Source organism: Oncorhynchus nerka, linkage group LG3, assembly GCF_034236695.1.
Source record: "Oncorhynchus nerka isolate Pitt River linkage group LG3, Oner_Uvic_2.0, whole genome shotgun sequence".
NCBI lineage: Eukaryota > Metazoa > Chordata > Actinopteri > Salmoniformes > Salmonidae > Oncorhynchus > Oncorhynchus nerka.
This window is the reverse complement of record NC_088398.1, coordinates 23,144,011-23,162,794: the sequence shown is the minus strand read 5'-3', so window position 1 is coordinate 23,162,794 and position 18,784 is coordinate 23,144,011. Positions and strand designations below refer to the sequence as shown.

The window sequence follows — 18,784 nt, the reverse complement described above, 5'->3', positions numbered from 1 at the left end:
TGGGAATGATAAAGAGGTTATGTACACTTCTGTAAATCTAAAACATAGCAGGGAGAGAGTAATATTCTGAAGGTTCTATTGGAAGAGATGGGGTAGGGCACAAACAGTGGCAGAAGACTGTCCCACTCCTTATGGGGATGACTAAGTAAGTGTATTACTCTCTGATACCCCTCTGAAGTATACTGTCGTAGCGACTGCAGACATTGTAATTTAATTAACACAGTTAAAACAGGACAGAGGTAATATTTTAAGGAGATACACAATAAATCTGCACAATTGTTCTCCAATAGCAGTCTTGTTGCGTCGTCCCAGTGTAAACATGCCTGTAAGAGATGTATTATATTAAGAATATGTTGGTGAAGATATGATGCCATATTAACATGGTGATATGATGCCATATTAACATGGTGATATGATGCCATATTAACATGGTGATATGATGCCATAATAACATGGTGATATGATGCCATAATAACATGGTGATATGATGCCATAATAACATGGTGATATGATGCCATAATAACATGGTGATATGATGCCATAATAACATGGTGATATGATGCCATATTAACATGGTGATATGATGCCATATTAACATGGTGATATGATGCCATAATAACATGGTGATATGATGCCATAATAACATGGTGATATGATGCCATAATAACATGGTGATATGATGCCATAATAACATGGTGATATGATGCCATATGATGAGCGACTAATCAAGGTTTGTTCATGAGGTATATGTATATATTGTTGTTTAAAGTGTGAGCTCTAAATATCTGTATTACTGTTATTGTACAGATAAATGTAATAAATGATGTTCTACTCATATTGCTAGTCTATTTCAAGTTTTCTGTACTGCAGGGTTGGGGTCAATTTGAATTGAAGTCAGTCAATTCTGGAAGTAAAGATATTTTCCAATTAATTGATTAAAAAGTTGTTTTCATTGACAACTTAATCCGTGTTTGGATTTTCAATTCAAATCACTTCCTTAATTGACTGACTTCAATTCAAATTGACCCCAGCCCTGCATTACTGTACTGGTCAAACAATAGACAGAAATGGATTAATTGACTAACTTGTTTTCAAAACGGTTTAAATACATTTGCTCTCTACGTTGATCTCTGGCTCTTCTCTCATCGCTTCTTTAACCCCTGTGATGGTGACGCAGTGTGGATGCTCCCCGTGCTCGTCTGCCAACACCTGTCTGCTACAGTAACGTGAGAGGCCAAACAAATGCTGCTGATGTGAAACAGGACACACACACACACACACACACACACACACACACAAAGATAGTGGGTCAGTGTAAGTCATGGTTAGGTCACTATGACTTTGCGTTTGTGCGTGCCTCCCATTGACAACTCCTGTCCCATCGATGAACATAGACATGGTTTGTATGGGACAGTTTTTCTGTGTTTTTGTCATACTGTATGCAAACCAACCTAGGAGATCATTTAAAATGAGATGCCCTTCAAATACAAATGGAGTCATTGTATATTAACTTAAGTATGTTTGTTTTCATTCAGTATACTGTGTCTGTGTAACTGAGTACCTGCGAGTGAATGACTCGGGGGTACAGTATACATTACCCTCTGTTGTTAAACTCTGACCCTGGCTCACAATTATTCACATGCATATTTCATGATCGATGACAAGAGTGTACATATCTGTTACAGCCCTACCTTGTCCTGTCCTGCTCGCACCTACCTACAGTTACCCCTCTTCAGAGGAGGAGAGAAAGATTAAGGAGAGGTAAAATGGTGGAACTCATGAGCGGAGAAGAAGAGGGATGATGGGGGGGTGAGATAATGAAAAGATTAGGAAAGGAACTGGGTTGGGTACGGAAGGATGATTGCAGGTAGAAGAAGAGAGAACAGAGGAGCGGTCTGGCGAAAATGAACTGAAAAAGACCAAGCCTGGGATAGACGATGCATTTGACAGAATTGTTGCCACTATTTCAAGGATGTTGTTCATGTGACTTTGAAACTCCAACTTTGAGTGAAGGAATAATAGATTCAGTTGAATAATCCCTGATGAAGTAGAGACACAGCTCTCTATGGCTTACATTCAGGTAAAATCAATTTAGTAACTACACTTTTTTTTTGGAATCAAAATGTCCTTGCCTAATCTACAGTGGGTGGTATTTGATTTCCCAGCAAGCTTCTAATTTTTTAATCAAATTCCTTATAGCTCTATTATAGCAATTATGCTCTTTATAATAATTTTCTCTAACTCTCATTCATGCACAATTCTGTTGATTCTACCGACCGCACACAACTTGTAGAGGACTTAATGTGTATACAGATATATCAAAAAAATCTGGTGTGTACTTGTTTATAAGAACAGAGATTGTATCAAGAAGTTAACATTCACCCTCAAAACACATTGTACAGGTTCTTAAAAGCTTGTCTATGTCTCTGCTAAAGGGCACCTGTGGTACCAATTCATCTGGGATTGGCCCAGAGCTCCCCTCTCTGGTCTGCTCTCCTGCCCAGCCTCAGACCCTCTCTGCTGGATCCCACTCAGGGCAGACTCCCCCTGGTCAGATCCATCCTCCACCACCTGTCGCACGCCTCCAACCCCTACAGCATCGGTCTACTATCACCCCCCTCGCCGAACCACTACTCACACCACCCCCCCAGAAACTCCTATACCCAGACCTCACAAGTATAGATATGAAGGCCTCCATTTTCCTTCCACGTGCACAACATCCACGCAATGAACCCATCACCCCATCCCTCGGAACCTTCCCCTCGGTTTCCCTCAATGTTGCAACTGGGGGTGTACCAGTGGGGGTATTCCAGGAACCATTCTCTACACTCTTTGCACTCATGGGAATTCCCACTTACCACATGGGAATGGGCATACCACCACCACCTCCTAATGCCCATCAGACAGACACAACCCCAACACCTTGGACAGAAGCACAACTTGATCCCCCTACGTCCTCCTCTGAGGTACCCATGGAGGCCCAACCCCAAAAGGTAGTCCCCTCACCCCCCCAACCCCCGGACATGGCCTGCTCAGAGGATCCAAATTCAGAGACCTCCTCGCCCCTCCCTCCCTGTGATGGTGGCTCTCTGGAGGTCCCACAGAGGAAGCCATCTGAAGTGGATGAAGGATCTGTTGGGCTAACACTCCCCAAAGACTGCCCTGATGAAGAGCCAGGTAGGCTACTGTGCAGTATTGGAGAGAGAGACTTGAATACACGGGCGTATTCATTACGGAAACCGTTTACCGTTTAAAAACCAAATGGAAGCAAACAGAACAAAATAAGAGTTTCTATTGGACAAATTCAGGTCGGTCCCTTCCCGTTTTGTTCCGTTTGCTTCCATTTAATGAAAATCTTGCAATGTTTTGCAACAGAATTGGAGTATTGAATATGCCCCAAGTCATACTGGGCTTTTGGTTGATTCGCTTGTGTTCATGTCAAGCATCACAGTCTCCCTGGCTGTACCATGAACCTTTCCACAGTTGTATAATACACATTGTTGATTGCATAAAATGTTCCAAACTATTCCTGGGCAACCATGAAAGCTTGCCGACATGTCAACCACACAGGGCCAGATATTATACTTCTCTGAAACGTATATTGTACTTTTCTATAAAGGTTATGCACGTACTTGTTAAAAGCACTTGAATGTCCAAGGTATCCAAAGAATGCAGCAGTTTATTCAAAATAACATATGCTTTATTCCATTCCCTTCTTACTGTAGATCTTGAACCCCCGCGGTGCACTTGCCCCTCACGTCTGACAATGCTGACGACCTTCATCGCCGTCTTCATCATTCTTTTCATCTTCTTCGCCATTTTAGGTAACCTCACTGACAATACAGTGCTTGGCATTGTCGACTCGGGCCGTGTCTGAAAACGTCACGAGCATTTTTCACTCGACTCCTCCCAAAGCTCGTTGGGGGAGGAGGTCCCTTGCATCCTCTCCTCCAATAAGCTTTGAGAAAGCAAGGATTTTATGGCTAGTAACATTTACAGACACAATGTCATATCTTATTATATATACAGTCATTTGGCAGACACTCTTATCCAGACCGACTTGCAGGCACAATTAGGGTTACATTGACAGATTTTACAGGCGCAATAAGGGCACATCAATTGGTTTTTCACCTAGTCGGGTCAGGGATTTTGAACCAGCAACCTTTCAGTTGTATAATAAAATACACATTGTTGATTGTATAAATGTTCCAACCTATTCCCGGGCAACCATGAAAGCTTGCAGACAGACGCTCTTAACCGCTAGGCTACCTGCAGCCCAAGACCAGATGCATTTGACAGTAAAAAAAAAGGATGCAAGCATTCAACAAAAAACCATTTTACCTCGTCCTCGCTCACTCTCCTTCGCATCGTGTTTGTCTCCTCCTCAGTCAAGTTCCTGTGTTTCCCACCCAACCTGACAGACATAGTGCAGCCATGTGGCGTTAAAGGGAACTGCAGTGTCCCAATGCCAGTCCTGCTGCCCAAGCAACCCATCAACCAGACAGGTAACGCCAGTGCAGGTAATGCCATCCGATACGCTGATACATCCGAATTGTACAGGTCTTCTTGGTACATTCAAATGCACAAGCAATCTGTAGACAACTGGCCAAATGACTGGCTATCACACAATGACAATCAGTAACTGATCCCACAAGTCAATATTGTACAAACTGAACAATGTCTTGCATAACCGAATAACGTGTTCAGGTTATGTCTGTGTTGACAGTTAATTTGTTGAAGCACCCCCATCCCACTCTGCCTCAGGTTGCCTAGGTCCAGTTGGTGCTGGTCGGAAAGCTTGGAGGATTGTCGGGGGGATGTTAGCAGAAGACAAGTGGGGCTGGCAGAGCAGTTTACACTGGAGAGGGAAACATGTGTGCGGGGGAGCCATCGTCACCCCACGTTGGATCATTACTGCAGCCCACTGCTTCATCCAGTAAGGGGGAGGGAAAGAGAATAAATGCTTTATCTATTGATTTATTTTCATTACGGTGTCCATCTTAGGACATCCTCAGCAACCCCTTTTGACTCTGAGGCTGTCTTAATATGGCAACTGTACTTATTACATTAGATAATATGTGCCTTCTATATCCCTGCATTCTCCATAACCCAGGTACAACATGTTGCAAGAGTCAGAGTGGCAGGTGGTTGTGGACACGCTCAGTTTGACGGACACATCAGTGGGCCAACGCTACAGAGCACTGCAGATCCTCTATCACCCCAGCTTCTCCGTAAACAACAACGACTATGACCTGGGGCTACTGCGCACCGTGGCTGACATAGACATGGGAGGTGAGAGGAATTAATGATGAAAGTTGTTCAGCGGTGGTTATATGGCTATATGTACGGATGCTCCTATTCTGATTTAACCTGTTCCTCTTTGGCATTTGTCATGTTCATGGTTTCTCTCAAGGATGAAATCTAACTGACAATTTAAGACTATGTCAACACAAAAAGAATATCAGTTGGTAGAGCATGGTGCTTGCAAAACTAAGATGGTGGGTTCGATTCTTTATATTAATTGTGAAATAAGTAGAATGAAGTAGAATGTGAAAATACTACCTCACAGAATCGCTTTTGATTTAACCACTGATTTATTGGGTACATGTGAGCTTATCGTCAGTGCAGTACAGTCAATGTGCTGCACAAAACAGAAGAAAACTGTCAGAAACTGAGTGAAATGGGGAGGTACTATTTGAACTTATTTAATAAGGAACCAGTTTTCCGTTGCAAGAAGTTTTACTACGGTGTGTCCTAATGAAAATGACCCTGGTGTTGGGTTATGTGTTGCTTTAGGTGGGGTTCGACCAGTGTGTATGCCCAGTCCTAGAGAGTCCTTCCTTCCTGGTGCCCCCTGTTGGGTCACTGGCTGGGGCTTCACTAAAGAAGGGGGTGAGTCACGTTCACAAATATTCCCACACCACTTCCTTATAATTTTCGATTCAACTGATTGGATGATCACTCTAATAATTCTGCCTTACTTGTCTTCCATTTTTACCACTTTTTCCATAATCACATCAAATTTCCTGACATTTGTCGCAGAATGAAGACAATGTTCCCTTCCATCCCATAATCTCATTCAATAACCTGACAATTGTCTCTTCATTCTCTTCCCATTAATACACTCCTATTTGTATAATCTCTCCTTCATCTTTCTCATCTGTCTTTAACCCTCCGTTCTCTACTCCACCTCGGTCTGTCTGTCTCTCTCTCTCTCTCTCTCTCTCTCTCTCTCTCTCTCTCAGACTCTGTATCGTCTGAGCTGCGACAGGCTCAGGTGCAAGTGATAGCCCAGTCAATGTGTTCCCGCCCGAATGTCTATGGCTCCTACCTCACTCCCAGGATGCTTTGTGCTGGCACCATGGAGGGAGGGGTGGACTCATGCCAGGTACGCACACACACGCACACCAAGAACTGCAAAACAAAATACTCAAAATACTGAGGAATCTGTTTATTCCATGAGAAAGAAAGGCCTCTCTGTTACTCCAGATGTCAATGGCTATACTCAGCTGGCCTATGCTCTCTACATATCAAAATGGTTCCCTGTATATTAAGCAGATCCACTTAGCTGGCACCAAATAGACCTATTCTGTATATGGCATATTTTGATGTGTTCTATCATATAAATAGAAACAAATAATTACACACATCTTAACAAGAAAACTAACATCACAGTACATGCAGCGCACCAATATGCATAGAAAAAAATATCAGATTGATTGATTGATGCATGTACACTGAGTGTACAAAACATTAGGAACACCTGCTCTTTCCATGATGTAGACTGACCAGGTGAATCCAGGTGAAAGCTATGATCCCGTATTGATGTCCCTTGTTAAATCCACTTCAATCAGTGTAGAGGAAGGCGAAGAGACAGGTTAAAGAAGGATTTTTAAGCCTTGAGACAATTGAGACATGGATTGTGTATGTGTGACATTGAGGGTGAATGGGCAAGACAAACGATTGCATTGCCTTTGAACAGGGTATGGTAGTAGATGCCAGGCACACCGGTTTGAGTGTGAAGAACTGCAACGCTGCTGGGTTTTTCACGCTCAACAGTTTCCCCTGTGTATTAAGAATGGTCCACCACCCAAAGGACATCCAGCCAACATGACACAACTATGGGAAGCATTGAGTCAACATGGGCCAGCATCCCTGTGGAACGATTTTGACACCTTGTAGAGCCCATGCCCAGATGAATTGAGGCTGTTCTGAGAGCAAAATGGGGGAGGGTGGGGGTTTATGCATATAGGCATTAATTCACGTGGTCTTCTCTGGTTGTAAGGGAGACAGTGGAGGCCCGCTGGTGTGTGAGACAGGGAAGGGGGACTGGAGGCTGGCTGGGATAGTGAGCTGGGGAGATGGCTGTGGTCGGCCCAACAAACCAGGAGTCTACACCAGAGTCACCCAGCTGCTCCCCTGGATGTACAAATACGTAGAGGTACATAGTTACAGTAGATGCACCAGCCACACAGAACTGGGTCAGTGCTTCTCTGAATGTGAAAATGCACCACTCCATGTCATCATTTTGACTCTTTTACAGATGGACACATTTGAAGAATCTGGAACCCTAACAACAATGAATTTTACCTCTGACAGCTAGATTTTATTAGCAGTAATGCGACCAATTACATGTATGCAAAATATTAAAGAATGATGTATTTTTGCTTGACATTCAATATTTGTAATTTTATTGAAAGCACATTCTCATTCAAACCATTATGGTTAATTACTCATAATCATGCATGGATTGTTGGATTCAACTGGGACTGGGTTTGTTGACTTTCTGGAGTTGCTGACAATAATCACATAGGGCAGAAAGCAGTGCCAGAAAACTTGTTATATAAATACACCTATGTGCACAGTCATAGTGACACACTGAACTCTGACTAACCCTGACCCTATAACTGACCCTATAAAGAAACGTCCTCTCTCTGTCAACGGTGTTTATTTTCAGCAAACTTAACTTGTGTAAATATTTGTATGAACATAACAAGATTCAACAACTGAGACATAAACTGAACAAGTTCCACAGAAATGTGACTAACAGAAATTGAACAATGTGTCCCTGAAAAAAGGGGGGATCAAAATCAAAAGTAACAGTCAGTATCTGGTGTGGCCACCAGCTGCATTAATTACTGCAGTGCATCTTCTCCTCATGGACTGCACCAGATTTGCCAGTTCTTGCTGTGCGATGTTACCCCACTCTTCTACCAAGGCACTTGCAAGTTCCCGGACATTTCTTGGGGGGAATGGCCCTAGCCCTCACCCTCCGATCCAACAGGTCCCAGATGTGCTCAATGGGATTGAGATCCGGGCTCTTCACTGGCTATGGCAGAACACTGACATTTCTGTCTTGCAGAAAATCACACACAGAACGCGCAGTATGGCTGGTGGCATTGTCATGCTGGAGGTTCATGTCAGGATGAGCCTGCAGGAAGGGTACCACATAATAGAGGAGGTCTTCCCTGTAACACACAGCATTGAGATTGCCTGCAATGAAAACAAGCTCAGTCCGATGATGCTGTGACCCTCCACCTCCATATCGCTCCAGAGTTCACGCAGATGAGCAGGGACCCTGGGCATCATTCTTTTTATGTTTTTCAGAGTCAGTGGAAAGGCCTCTTTAGTGTCCTAAGTTTTCAGAACTGTGACCTTAATTGCCTACAGTCTGTAAGCTGTTAGTGTCTTAACGACCGTTCCACTGGTGTATGTTCATTAATTGTTTATGGTTCATTGAACAAGCATGGGAAACAGTGTTTATTAACCTTTTACAATGAAGATCTGTGAAGTTATTTGGATTTTTACGATTTATCCTTGAAAGACAGGGTCCTGAAAAAGGGACGTTTCTTTCTTTTTTGTTGTTGCTGAGTTTGTGTATGTGTGCGCGCGTTCAAAGTGTTGACATCTTGCACATGTCCACTGCTCTTGTTTAATGCTTGGAGGTTCACGAGGAGTAGGCTCCCCATATCAGATTTTTTTGGACTTCCTGGCTACATGCACAATAAGTCAGTATAGCTACAACATTTGTGCCTACCATGCTAATTTGGTTTTAGGCTATAGCCAAATATACTGCAAAGGCAACGGACCGCTACAAAGGATTGGGACACAAACTCGTTGGCTCAGTTCTGGGATTTCTACCCTGCCCGTCGCAGTGTCAGTTAAATCACCTTGGAGAAAAAATGTGTTCAATTGTAAACCGACTGAAACCTGCTCTGGCCTACACGCTGCGCCTCCAAACAACCGGGCACTTGCGTAAAGTTCCAGCCCACATGGGCCCGGGCTTACGCACCAGCAAGCAGCCTCTGGAATCAGTCATCATACGACCTTACTGCGCCAGGATGGAGTTGGGAAAAGGGCCTTTCTTCAGGCAGGTGATTTAGCCGCTGCAATAATGTATATATATATTTTGCTTTGGGACAAGGTTTGGCAAGTTATAGGCTGAAGTTTCAATTGGGCGACGATTTTTTTGGAAGCACAGTGAAAATATCAATACTTATTTTCACTGCATGTAAACAAGTATTTTGCAATAGGTCAGCATGAGAATTCATTCAAACGAGTCTTAGTTCACAAAATTAAGGGGATACGTATTTTCCAGACATCCTTAGTTTTATTGTTTTCAAACAATTGTTTGTACAACAATGTGGAAAGCTAACGGAACTGTAGCGGTAGAGGGGGCGTATTCAAAAGGGAATGTTTACACATTTTCTGGCAGCAAAAACCCCACCTAAGATTTGTAATAACTCAAATCTAAACAAACCAAACTAGATAACTATTACATAACGCACGCCATCTTCATGCTTGTGTGACACTTGATATTCTGGATTTCCCCTGATTTGTCTATGCGATTCAAATCCACCCCACCCTCTGTGTCAAAACGTAAATAAGTGTTATTTGAGTTTTTCGGGGGCAAATAACACTGTCTACCGGTGTCCTAGCTAGCTAGTTAGCTACCGGTGTCTGCTGTGTACCGGAGCGTCGTTCACTCTCGCTTGCGAACACCTGCCGTCATTAGCAGAACTGTGGGGAACCAGTGCACGAGACGCGGGGGCTACCTCTCCCACCGGCTTTGTGCCGGAGTCCTAGCTTGTTAGTGTCCTAAACGTCTACTGAACAACTATCCTCGTTAGCAGAAATGCGGGAGAGCAGGGGCGAAGGACACTGTCTACTGTTGTCCTAGCTAGCTATGGTTGTTGCTCCCGGCTCTTCTTCGGTGGTGTTTATCTGCGCTTGGCATCTAACTTTATGCTGCATTACCGCCACCTACTGTACATGAGCGCCTCCGTACGGGAGTCCTAGCTTAAAAATTGACCAATAGAAGGATCAACGGGGGTTCCTGTAGATGCAGGAATGCCCACATGCAGGTCTGCCTCCAATTGCTGGCTGCAATTGGACCCTTCTCTTGTATGAAAATCCACCCTGACAGTGACACTTGACACAGAAAACAGCAAACCACTTATCACCATAAAAGACCACACCCGTATGTTATCATCCATGACTAATATACAGGCAGGATGTGTGTTATGTAATAGCATACTGTACTGCCCCCTCACCTTTTATAACCCGTGGTTACTCACTCACTTGTCCTTGCTTGTTCCAACCTATACAGCTGTTTGAGTCGGTGAGCAGCACCTACACCTATCTGCTGGCTGATACAGAGAGCAGGGAGGCGGTCCTCATTGATCCCGTACTGGAGACAGTGGACAGGGATCTGAAACTCATAGAGGAACTGGGTTTCAACCTGAAAGTTGCAGGTAACTTAGATGTCTCTAAAACATGGACAAACACACAAGCATGCGCTCGCTAACACGTACACACATAGAGATGCACAGACTGACTCATTCACTTACACACTAACTCACTCCTCACACACGCACTAATCCTACATCCATTTTGATCTACTTGTTTATCGTATTCTTGTTTAGGATGACATATGACTCACACTGTACCCTGCCCCCCCCCCCCCAAATTAGTGAACACTCACTGCCATGCAGACCACATCACAGGCACGGGACAGCTGAAGAACAGGCTGTTTGGGATGAAGAGTGCCATCTCCAAGCACAGCGGGGCCAGTGCAGACATCCTGCTATCAGAGGGAGATAAGATCAGCTTTGGCAAACATGTGAGGACAGACCTACCTACAGCCATATAGCTATAGAGAATACTGTATGGGTCTGGACCTACCCCAATTTGTGGTCAATTTGTGAAACAAAAGCCTACATATCATGTACTGTTACTCTCCAGGATCAGGGTTGTTGCTCTAAATGCTTCGGCTTTACTCACCTTCATTTCTCCTTCACACTCCCTTTCTTCTCTTTACTTACCCTCACTTTTTCTTTCTGTAAACCCTCTTACTGCCTCTCGTCCCTCAGTGTCTGACGGTGAGGGAGACTCCAGGACACACAGACGGCTGTGTGACGTTGGTGACAGGGGACCAGAGCATGGCTTTCACTGGGGACACATTGCTAATCAGGGGCTGTGGAAGGACAGACTTCCAGCAGGGTAACCTTTTCCACACTACATAGCTAAACCGAGCAGAACAAGACACATTTTACTGTAATGCGTTGGCCTGGTTGGGCATCCACCAGGCTGAATCCATGCTGGACACGACAAAGTGAAAATAAAGTATCTAAGCCAACACAGTACTACAGTGTGACTCAAGTCATATTCTCTCTGATTTTTGACCTCTTTGGTGATTTATCTAGCCATGGAGATATTATCAGGGTATATCATAGACTTTCATCCCTATACACTATTGTTTCCCAATTCTTTGGTCAGGACTTATTTTAAACAATGCATGAAAAGTTTCTGGATCTTTGCCTCACCCACATTTGTTACATTGTTTTTGTAGTTATGCTTAGTGGACACAAGGTGGCAGTATTGTAACCTTTTTTCAGTGTAGTCTGATCACAAATAGTCGTTGTACTGTAGCCTACTCCTGAGTTATGTTCAATAGGGCAAAACGTGAATGATTGTTTCTTATCGGACAAGTCCAGGTAGTCACTCCCTGTTTCAGTCCGTTTGTTTGGGGTCCAATGAAAACAACCCTGATCTGTTTGTTTCTCTACTTCCCAGGCTGCTCTAGGAGGCTCTATGAATCAGTCCACCAGAAGATCTTTACATTACCTCCTCAGTGTCTCGTCTTCCCTGCACATGACTACAAAGGTTGACAAGACATCCTCTTTATGCAATGTGTATATCCTTGTGTATTCCCTGACCCCCTTTCCTTGCGAGATTTCCTTTTTTACATCTATGCTCTTGGGGATAGCTTCACCAACTATTTTGTACAAGCATACCCAGAAGGCTTGTATACTCTCACAATGCTATGACTATCCTTTCCATAGACTTTGCGAAGTTAACTTGTACTGTACCACCACTCTTCACCATTTGTCTGCTTTCATTTTCAACTCCGTGTTCTCTTCGGAGTCATTCCTAAGCCAGATCAGACTGTGTTCTACAGTTGAGTGTAGTCATTGAATCATCATTGTGCTGTATTGCTAACAGGTCTGCTAACCCTGTGCTGCAGGTCAGACGGCCTCCACCGTGGGTGAGGAGAGGAGGTTTAACCCCCGCCTGACCAAGAGCGTGGAGGAGTTTGTGGATATCATGACCAACCTGAACCTCCCCAAGCCTGCTAAGATAGGTATCTCAGACAGTCCCCCCTCTGCAGCAATTCTATTACAATGGAAACTGTTGTTGTGTATGATATAATACTATTCTATTACTATAGGGCCTATTATTATCTAGATTATATGTAACTATTCTATTACAATCGAGTTATTATCAGTGGTCTTTCACCTCACTTAAACCTCATCATGGGAAAGAGCATGACAAAGCTATTCGTGACGAGATTGCAATATGTTACACACACTACTCTTTCAAACTGTCTTTTGCACATCAATTTGATTACTTGTTAGTGTAAGCTCTTAACTCACTGATAGAAACAAGATGTTGATTTGTTATTTCTCTTTCTGACAGATATTGCGGTGCCTGCAAACCTGGTGTGTGGACTCCATGAGGTTTGAATGTCAAATAGATTTTTAGGATTTCACTTTAACCACTATTGGGAGGAAGAGGGAAATTCTTTTCACCCAGCCACAACTTAATGTTTTAAATGCAATATTTTGTATCTAAGAAGTAACCACAACTAAAGTTTGTCAAAAAATGTAAGAATGTATATATTTTATTTCCAATATGAACATAAATTCCTCCTTGTTTGCCTATGAAAAAAAGCAGTGTTCATGATTTGGTGGGTGTACAGATACTGAAATTGTATAGTAGAAGATGTATTCAAATACATGATCATAAAACATACCCATGTACATTGTGACATTTCTAATACAATCTCCTGGAGAAATGTGAACAGCAAAATTACCTAGTTTTATATTAAATCAAAATTGTTCAAATGTAAATGTCTGACTTAACTCTTTTTTTGACTACACCTGTATAAATTGCAGAATTGCAGTGTCACTTATGGAATATGCTCTGGTCGAAGGTTCCATTCATGGTTTAGTATTCATGAATGCTGGACTGACACAATTGAGCTCTTCCACATGGCCTTTCCAGCATCCCCTAGCCAAGGCAATACACACGCACGCACACACTGTACAAACACATACTGCACACACACACAGTACTCTGACTGTTGCCAGCCATGGCCTTTTTGCATACCAGGAAAACCCAACTCCTATATTTGCATTTGAAATCACTGAGGGCCAAGTTTCCAATGCAAGAGTCCGAAACTCGTCATTGCTGTTGCCTTTGTGTGCTTGTTTCTCTATCTACCTCTGTATTTATCCGGTATCATCCTGTTATTCTCTCACCCTCTTTATATAGTACCATATTGTAATGTTCTGAACACATCACCATGATCGGCTTAGCCTTAGGATTCCACTTAGCTGTGTATCTAGCATAGTAGCATACTACATTCATGTTTGTCCCACGGCCCATTGACTAGCCTCTACCTGGGAGACAGGTTTGGGGAGATGGGAGTGTCTGGCTCTGACTCAACCATGTCTCTGTCTCTGAACCTGCCTGATCATTTCATAATAATGGTGTACTGTGAGCTCGTACAGCTCAACGGTTCTATACCCTTCTGTATGTAAATATTTGAGGATGGTTACTTGAGCAGTTCATGCCTTTGATGCTGTGACAAAAGTGACCGCTTGGTTTGGACTGCATTGAAAGACACCTGAAAGACACCCACACCCATGTCACAGGTGACCTGTGACCTTTAGATGGACATATAGATGATGTATTCAAAGTGGGGAAAAAAGAAAGAACAAAGAAAGAACTAGAAGTCTAAAGAAAAGATGACATTGTGTCGTTGTCACATACATGTCCACAACACTTCATTTGCCAGCTGTCCGTCACCGCAGGAGACAAACAGAACATCCACATTAGGCAACTCTTCTCTCGTCTACCTACTGACAGACACGCCTGCATTCATTGTTTTGAAATGCACAGGGTGTAACCAGTGTTGCCATCACACCTAAGCTATGTGTTATTGTTTTATTTTAAACTTGTTTTATATATATATATAAGCAAAAACATACATAGACAAAAACAATTGGCACAATGTTTCGCCTGTGGAAAAAAATGACCTATTCTTTGACTTTGTTGTGCTTTTTTTCCAAGTCCGCAGCTGTTCTTTCACCCAGTCTGTACCCTGCCCCTTCCATCTGCTCTCGCTTTTACCCCTTTCACTCTTTCTTTGCCCACTCACGCACTACTACCCACCCTGACTGCAGGCATTCTCTCTCACCCTGTCCACATGCACTTGTTTAGGGGAAGACTGAGGGAATAACCTATCAGCTCAGTGAGACAGAACTGTTAGGGGGGCAGGGGCCGATAAAGGCCATTGGATATAGTAAAGAGAGTGGAGAGATTTACGTGGCAGCTATTGACCCTTTCCAATGGTCATTTGGCATTGACAGCGACACAAGACCACCCGCGAGGTGTGTTGGCCGGGTGCCAAGCCAAACTGCTTTTGCGTTAGCCTATAGCGAGCCTATAACGAGGGCATTACAAAGTCATGTCGTCGCGGGAAATCCCAGAATAGAGTTCTCATTTCGGTGCGGAGCCCCCTCACAAATAGACCACAGAAACTGTATAGTCAGTTAGTGACGCGCTCAGTCGCGTTTTCACACTAACTTTGTGTTGGTCAGTGTGCCCGCCTCACATGCATTCTATTTTACCTGTTGACGACGACTGCGATCTGTCATTTATCCTGAGATTGATTTGAAATGATTGAATCAAACCAGAGAGAGGAGAACATAGACACCAAAGGTCTTCAGACGTTAGTTATATGACAGCAAACAGAAACTCTGAAAGTTCTCTGGATGTAGTTACTGAAAGCGAAAGCGCGCTCCCCGTCTAAAACCATCACTTCGTTATTTAGTCACTGTTTTTATGAGCGTCTATTTTATTCAAACTCAAGAACAACAATAAACATTCCCCACAACAAGAACGCTTTTGAAGAGAAAGCGGGGTATTCTCAGGTAAGGCATGAGTTCTTTGTTTCTGTTCTGGGTCACTGTAGTTTGATACATTGTAACTGGTGAATGATCGCGATTTGATAACATGATTCGTATTATTTCCACAGTAGCTACCCACAGTGTTACTTATCTACTGAAAGTGGTCGTCTGTTTATAAATTGACATCATCCCTTCTCATGACACTAAATGAAGTCAATTTGAACTTGACATAGCATGTAAATAAATGGAACCACATAATCGCTTATGTTTACAGAAAGCCAGTAGGCTACTGTAGCCTACTTTCTAAACTATTTATATAAATAAAATATAGGTCTATGCCATTTATATAAATGGACTATATTAAATAATACAGCTATTAGTTCACACTAAGCCAAAAAGCCTACTTTTTAAAAAACGATTTATGCAAATTGGGTACATACCATAACTTAAATAAAAACTTTTGGCGGTTTATTCATTTTTAAAATGTCAGAATGCATGGTTGTATGATGATCAACATCCAGATACTCAAGATTCTATGACACCATTGTATTTGATTACCCAATATTTGGGACTTTTGTGCTTGAGCATAAGTAGTTAGATGGGCTAAAAAATGTCCTCAGGCCTATAGCGTTTCAATGTGTCACTTTCATTCTGAAACGATGAGAGGGACCATATCTGGTTCTAATTCAAAGATGTTTTTCTTAATGTCCCAAACCTCCTTTCCCAGGGCATTGTTTTCCTCCGTTTATGTAAACTCACATTTGTTTACCAGACTCTTCTGATATCTGTTGTTTATCATTGTTTATCATTTCCATTGGCGCATAGTGTAAACAAAGGAGAGAGAGAGGGGGGGGGGGGAGTATAGGATGAATCTGAAATAGGTGGAGAGAAAAGATTGCCTGGGAGGGTTGCCTTCGGGGGAGTCCAGAGCACATATCTATCTTCTGTCTTCAATCTCTCCTTGTTTATTTTTCTCGCACGCCCTCTTTTTGGCTGCACTTGTACGGACAGCTCTATAGCTGGGACCTAGCCTGTCATTAATGGGTCGTTATTTCGCTGACCTCAGAACGGAGAGATTTGCTCAGCCCACTGGAATCTCTGCCAATGTTGTTGAACTAGCATATATTCAAAGTCTGTGTAATTAGTGGTGTCTTCAAGCCATTCCAGTCAGTTTTGCAGTGTTGTAATGTGCACAAGTCACATTTGCATGATTTATTCTATTCATGCAGTGGTATCATAGTGTGATAATCTACTTTATTGGAGAAACAATTAGGCCTATAGTGTAACTTACTTGCTAATTAACTTACAGGAAATACAATGAATCAATCTTCCCTAACAATCAATGATCCTAGCTTGTATTTTAATCTTCAACCCTTTGGTCCCCTATAAACAAAAAAAAACATTTCTTCCCCAACAGAAGCCAGTTGGTCCAGCTACAGTATCATTCTAGGAGTCTAACAATAGGCCTATCTGCCCTCACACCTAGATGACAGTTAGTCATGATATCTCACCTCTCATCTGACAGACATACGCCACACAGAGCTGTCCAGCCTTGGTTGTATTCATTAGGTACCAAATGGAAAAAAAACAGACTGAAATGGGGAGGGACCTCCTGGACTTATCCAATAAGAAACGCTCATGTTTAAAATGTGTTTGGGTGCCCTAATGAATATGACACTCTCACCTGCTTTTCCTGCTCAGGCCCCTTTGTGATAATGACAGTTTCCTCTCTTAGCCCATAGCCCTCCATAGGCTTTGGTGGTATACAGGGGGACTATCTCAGTGGGCTCTGTCATACAGCTCAGACTGGTCACCAGGTATTCCTGGGAACCTGATGTGTCAAGACACAGTGGGGTGATGACAGCTTCCTGATAGCCCTCCATAGACTAACGAAGCATTGCTAAGTGGGCTCTGAGGTCAAACAGACTTGTATGGTCACTTCCTACTGGGCATACACTGGTTAAATCAACGTTGTTTCCACATAATTTCAATGAATTTACATTGATCCAACATGGAATAGATGTTGAATTGATGTCTGTGCCCAGTAGGTAGGTTCGAAAATGGCACCATATCCCCTATACTTTTGACCAGGGAATAGGGTGTCATCTCTGATATACACAAATGTATCACGGCGCCGGAGAGGATGGCTGCCATTGTATTGGCTCTTAACTAACCGTGCTATTTAATTTTTTTCCGCATTGTTTATAAATGATTTTGTACATAATGTTGCTGCTACTGTCTCTTATGACTGAAAATAGCTTATGGACATCAGAACAGAGATTACTCACCTTGAATTGGACTAATCATTTTTCTTTAATGAATCTGACGAGAGTGATTTACTCCAGACACCCAAACAGACCCTCATCCCCGTCATTCGCAGGAGAAAAAGACAGAGATCTTGCAGAAGGAGATCGGGGTGCCTTGTGAGGATCAGGCGACGAGTGGCTAATCTGCCTTTGCCATCCGTACTATTAGCCAATGCACAATCGCTGGGAAGTAATGGGACAAACTAAAAGCACGTATATCCTACCAACAGGACATTAAAAACTGTAATATCTTGTGTTTCACAGAGTCGTGGCTGAACGACGACATGAATAACATACAGCTGGCAGGTTATACATCCTATCGGCAGGATAGAACAGCAGCGTCTGGTAAGACAAGGGGTGGTGGTCTATGTATATTTGTAAACAACAGCTGGTGCACGATATCTAAGGAAGTCTTGAGGTTTTACTCGCCTGAGGTAGAGTATCTCATGATAAACTAGACCACACTATCTACCTAGAGAGCTTTCATCTGTACTTTTCGTAGCTGTCTACATACAGTTGAAGTCGGAAGTTTCCATACACTTAAGTTGGAGTCATTAAAACTCGTTTTTCAACCACTCCACAAATGTTGTTAACTAACTATAGTTTTGGCAAGTTGGTTAGGACATCTACTTTGTTAATGACACAAGTCATTTTTCCAACAATTGTTTACAGACAGATTATTTCACTTATAATTCACTCTATCACAATTATAGTGGGTCAGAAGTTTACATACACTAACATGACTGTGTCTTTAAACAGCCTGGAAAATTCCAGAAAATTATGTCAAATGTCATCATTTGAGTCAATTGGAGGATGTGAAATGTCATATTTCATCATTTGAGTCAATTGGAGGTGTACCTGTAGCTATATTTCAAGGCCTACCTTCAAACTCAGTGCCTCTTTGCTTGACATCATGGGAAAATCAAAAGAAGTCAGCCAAGACCTCCGAAAGGATATTGTAGGCCTCAAGTCTGGTTCATCCTTGGGAGCAATTTCCAAATG

At 42.8% G+C, this 18,784-nt stretch overlaps 3 protein-coding genes across 5 annotated transcripts in view; all 3 read left to right on the top strand.

Moving 5' to 3' along the window:
* Positions 1-1,721: 1,721 nt before the first annotated feature.
* Positions 1,722-7,679, top strand: LOC115114771 (uncharacterized). 3 transcript variants are annotated; one of them, XM_029643278.2, is made up of 10 exons: positions 1,723-2,080; positions 2,436-3,177; positions 3,726-3,824; positions 4,389-4,505; positions 4,765-4,936; positions 5,114-5,292; positions 5,797-5,892; positions 6,246-6,388; positions 7,286-7,441; positions 7,544-7,679. In XM_029643278.2, the coding sequence occupies exons 1-10, from the start codon at positions 2,066-2,068 to the stop codon at positions 7,601-7,603; spliced, it is 1,779 nt and encodes a 592-aa protein (XP_029499138.2). In that variant the 5' UTR covers positions 1,723-2,065; the 3' UTR covers positions 7,604-7,679. The 3 variants fall into 3 exon arrangements, with proteins under 3 accessions (XP_064866045.1, XP_029499138.2, XP_029499128.2); XM_029643268.2 differs by having other exon boundaries at positions 1,724-2,080; positions 4,389-4,520; XM_065009973.1 differs by lacking the exon at positions 7,544-7,679 and having other exon boundaries at positions 1,722-2,080; positions 4,389-4,520; positions 7,290-7,433.
* A 1,210-nt stretch (positions 7,680-8,889) lies between these two features.
* LOC115105156 (persulfide dioxygenase ETHE1, mitochondrial-like) lies at positions 8,890-13,412 on the top strand. The gene is made up of 7 exons (XM_029626830.2): positions 8,890-9,374; positions 10,610-10,754; positions 10,974-11,122; positions 11,373-11,502; positions 12,076-12,165; positions 12,527-12,643; positions 12,979-13,412. Exons 1-7 carry the CDS (start codon positions 9,183-9,185, stop codon positions 13,023-13,025), a joined length of 870 nt encoding a protein of 289 aa, XP_029482690.1. The 5' UTR covers positions 8,890-9,182; the 3' UTR covers positions 13,026-13,412.
* Positions 13,413-14,804: 1,392 nt separating this feature from the next.
* LOC115105151 (pleckstrin homology-like domain family B member 3) overlaps positions 14,805-18,784 on the top strand; it is a 30,805-nt gene continuing 26,825 nt past the window's right edge. The window contains 2 exon segments of the mRNA XM_029626816.2: positions 14,805-15,500; positions 18,047-18,127. Coding sequence (XP_029482676.2) covers positions 18,067-18,127 — 61 coding nt within the window. The 5' untranslated portion in view covers positions 14,805-15,500; positions 18,047-18,066.

Coding starts and splice junctions, on each gene's coding strand:
- LOC115114771 (XM_029643268.2), top strand. Junction 3,178..3,725: donor CTGCCCTGATGAAGAGCCAG/GTAGGCTACTGT, acceptor TTCTTACTGTAG/ATCTTGAACCCCCGCGGTGC. Junction 5,293..5,796: donor GGCTGACATAGACATGGGAG/GTGAGAGGAATT, acceptor GTGTTGCTTTAG/GTGGGGTTCGACCAGTGTGT.
- LOC115105156 (XM_029626830.2), top strand. CDS start 9,183: ATGTGTTCAATTGTAAACCGACTGAAACCTGCTCTGGCCTACACGCTG. Junction 9,375..10,609: donor AAGGGCCTTTCTTCAGGCAG/GTGATTTAGCCG, acceptor CAACCTATACAG/CTGTTTGAGTCGGTGAGCAG. Junction 11,503..12,075: donor AAGGACAGACTTCCAGCAGG/GTAACCTTTTCC, acceptor TCTACTTCCCAG/GCTGCTCTAGGAGGCTCTAT.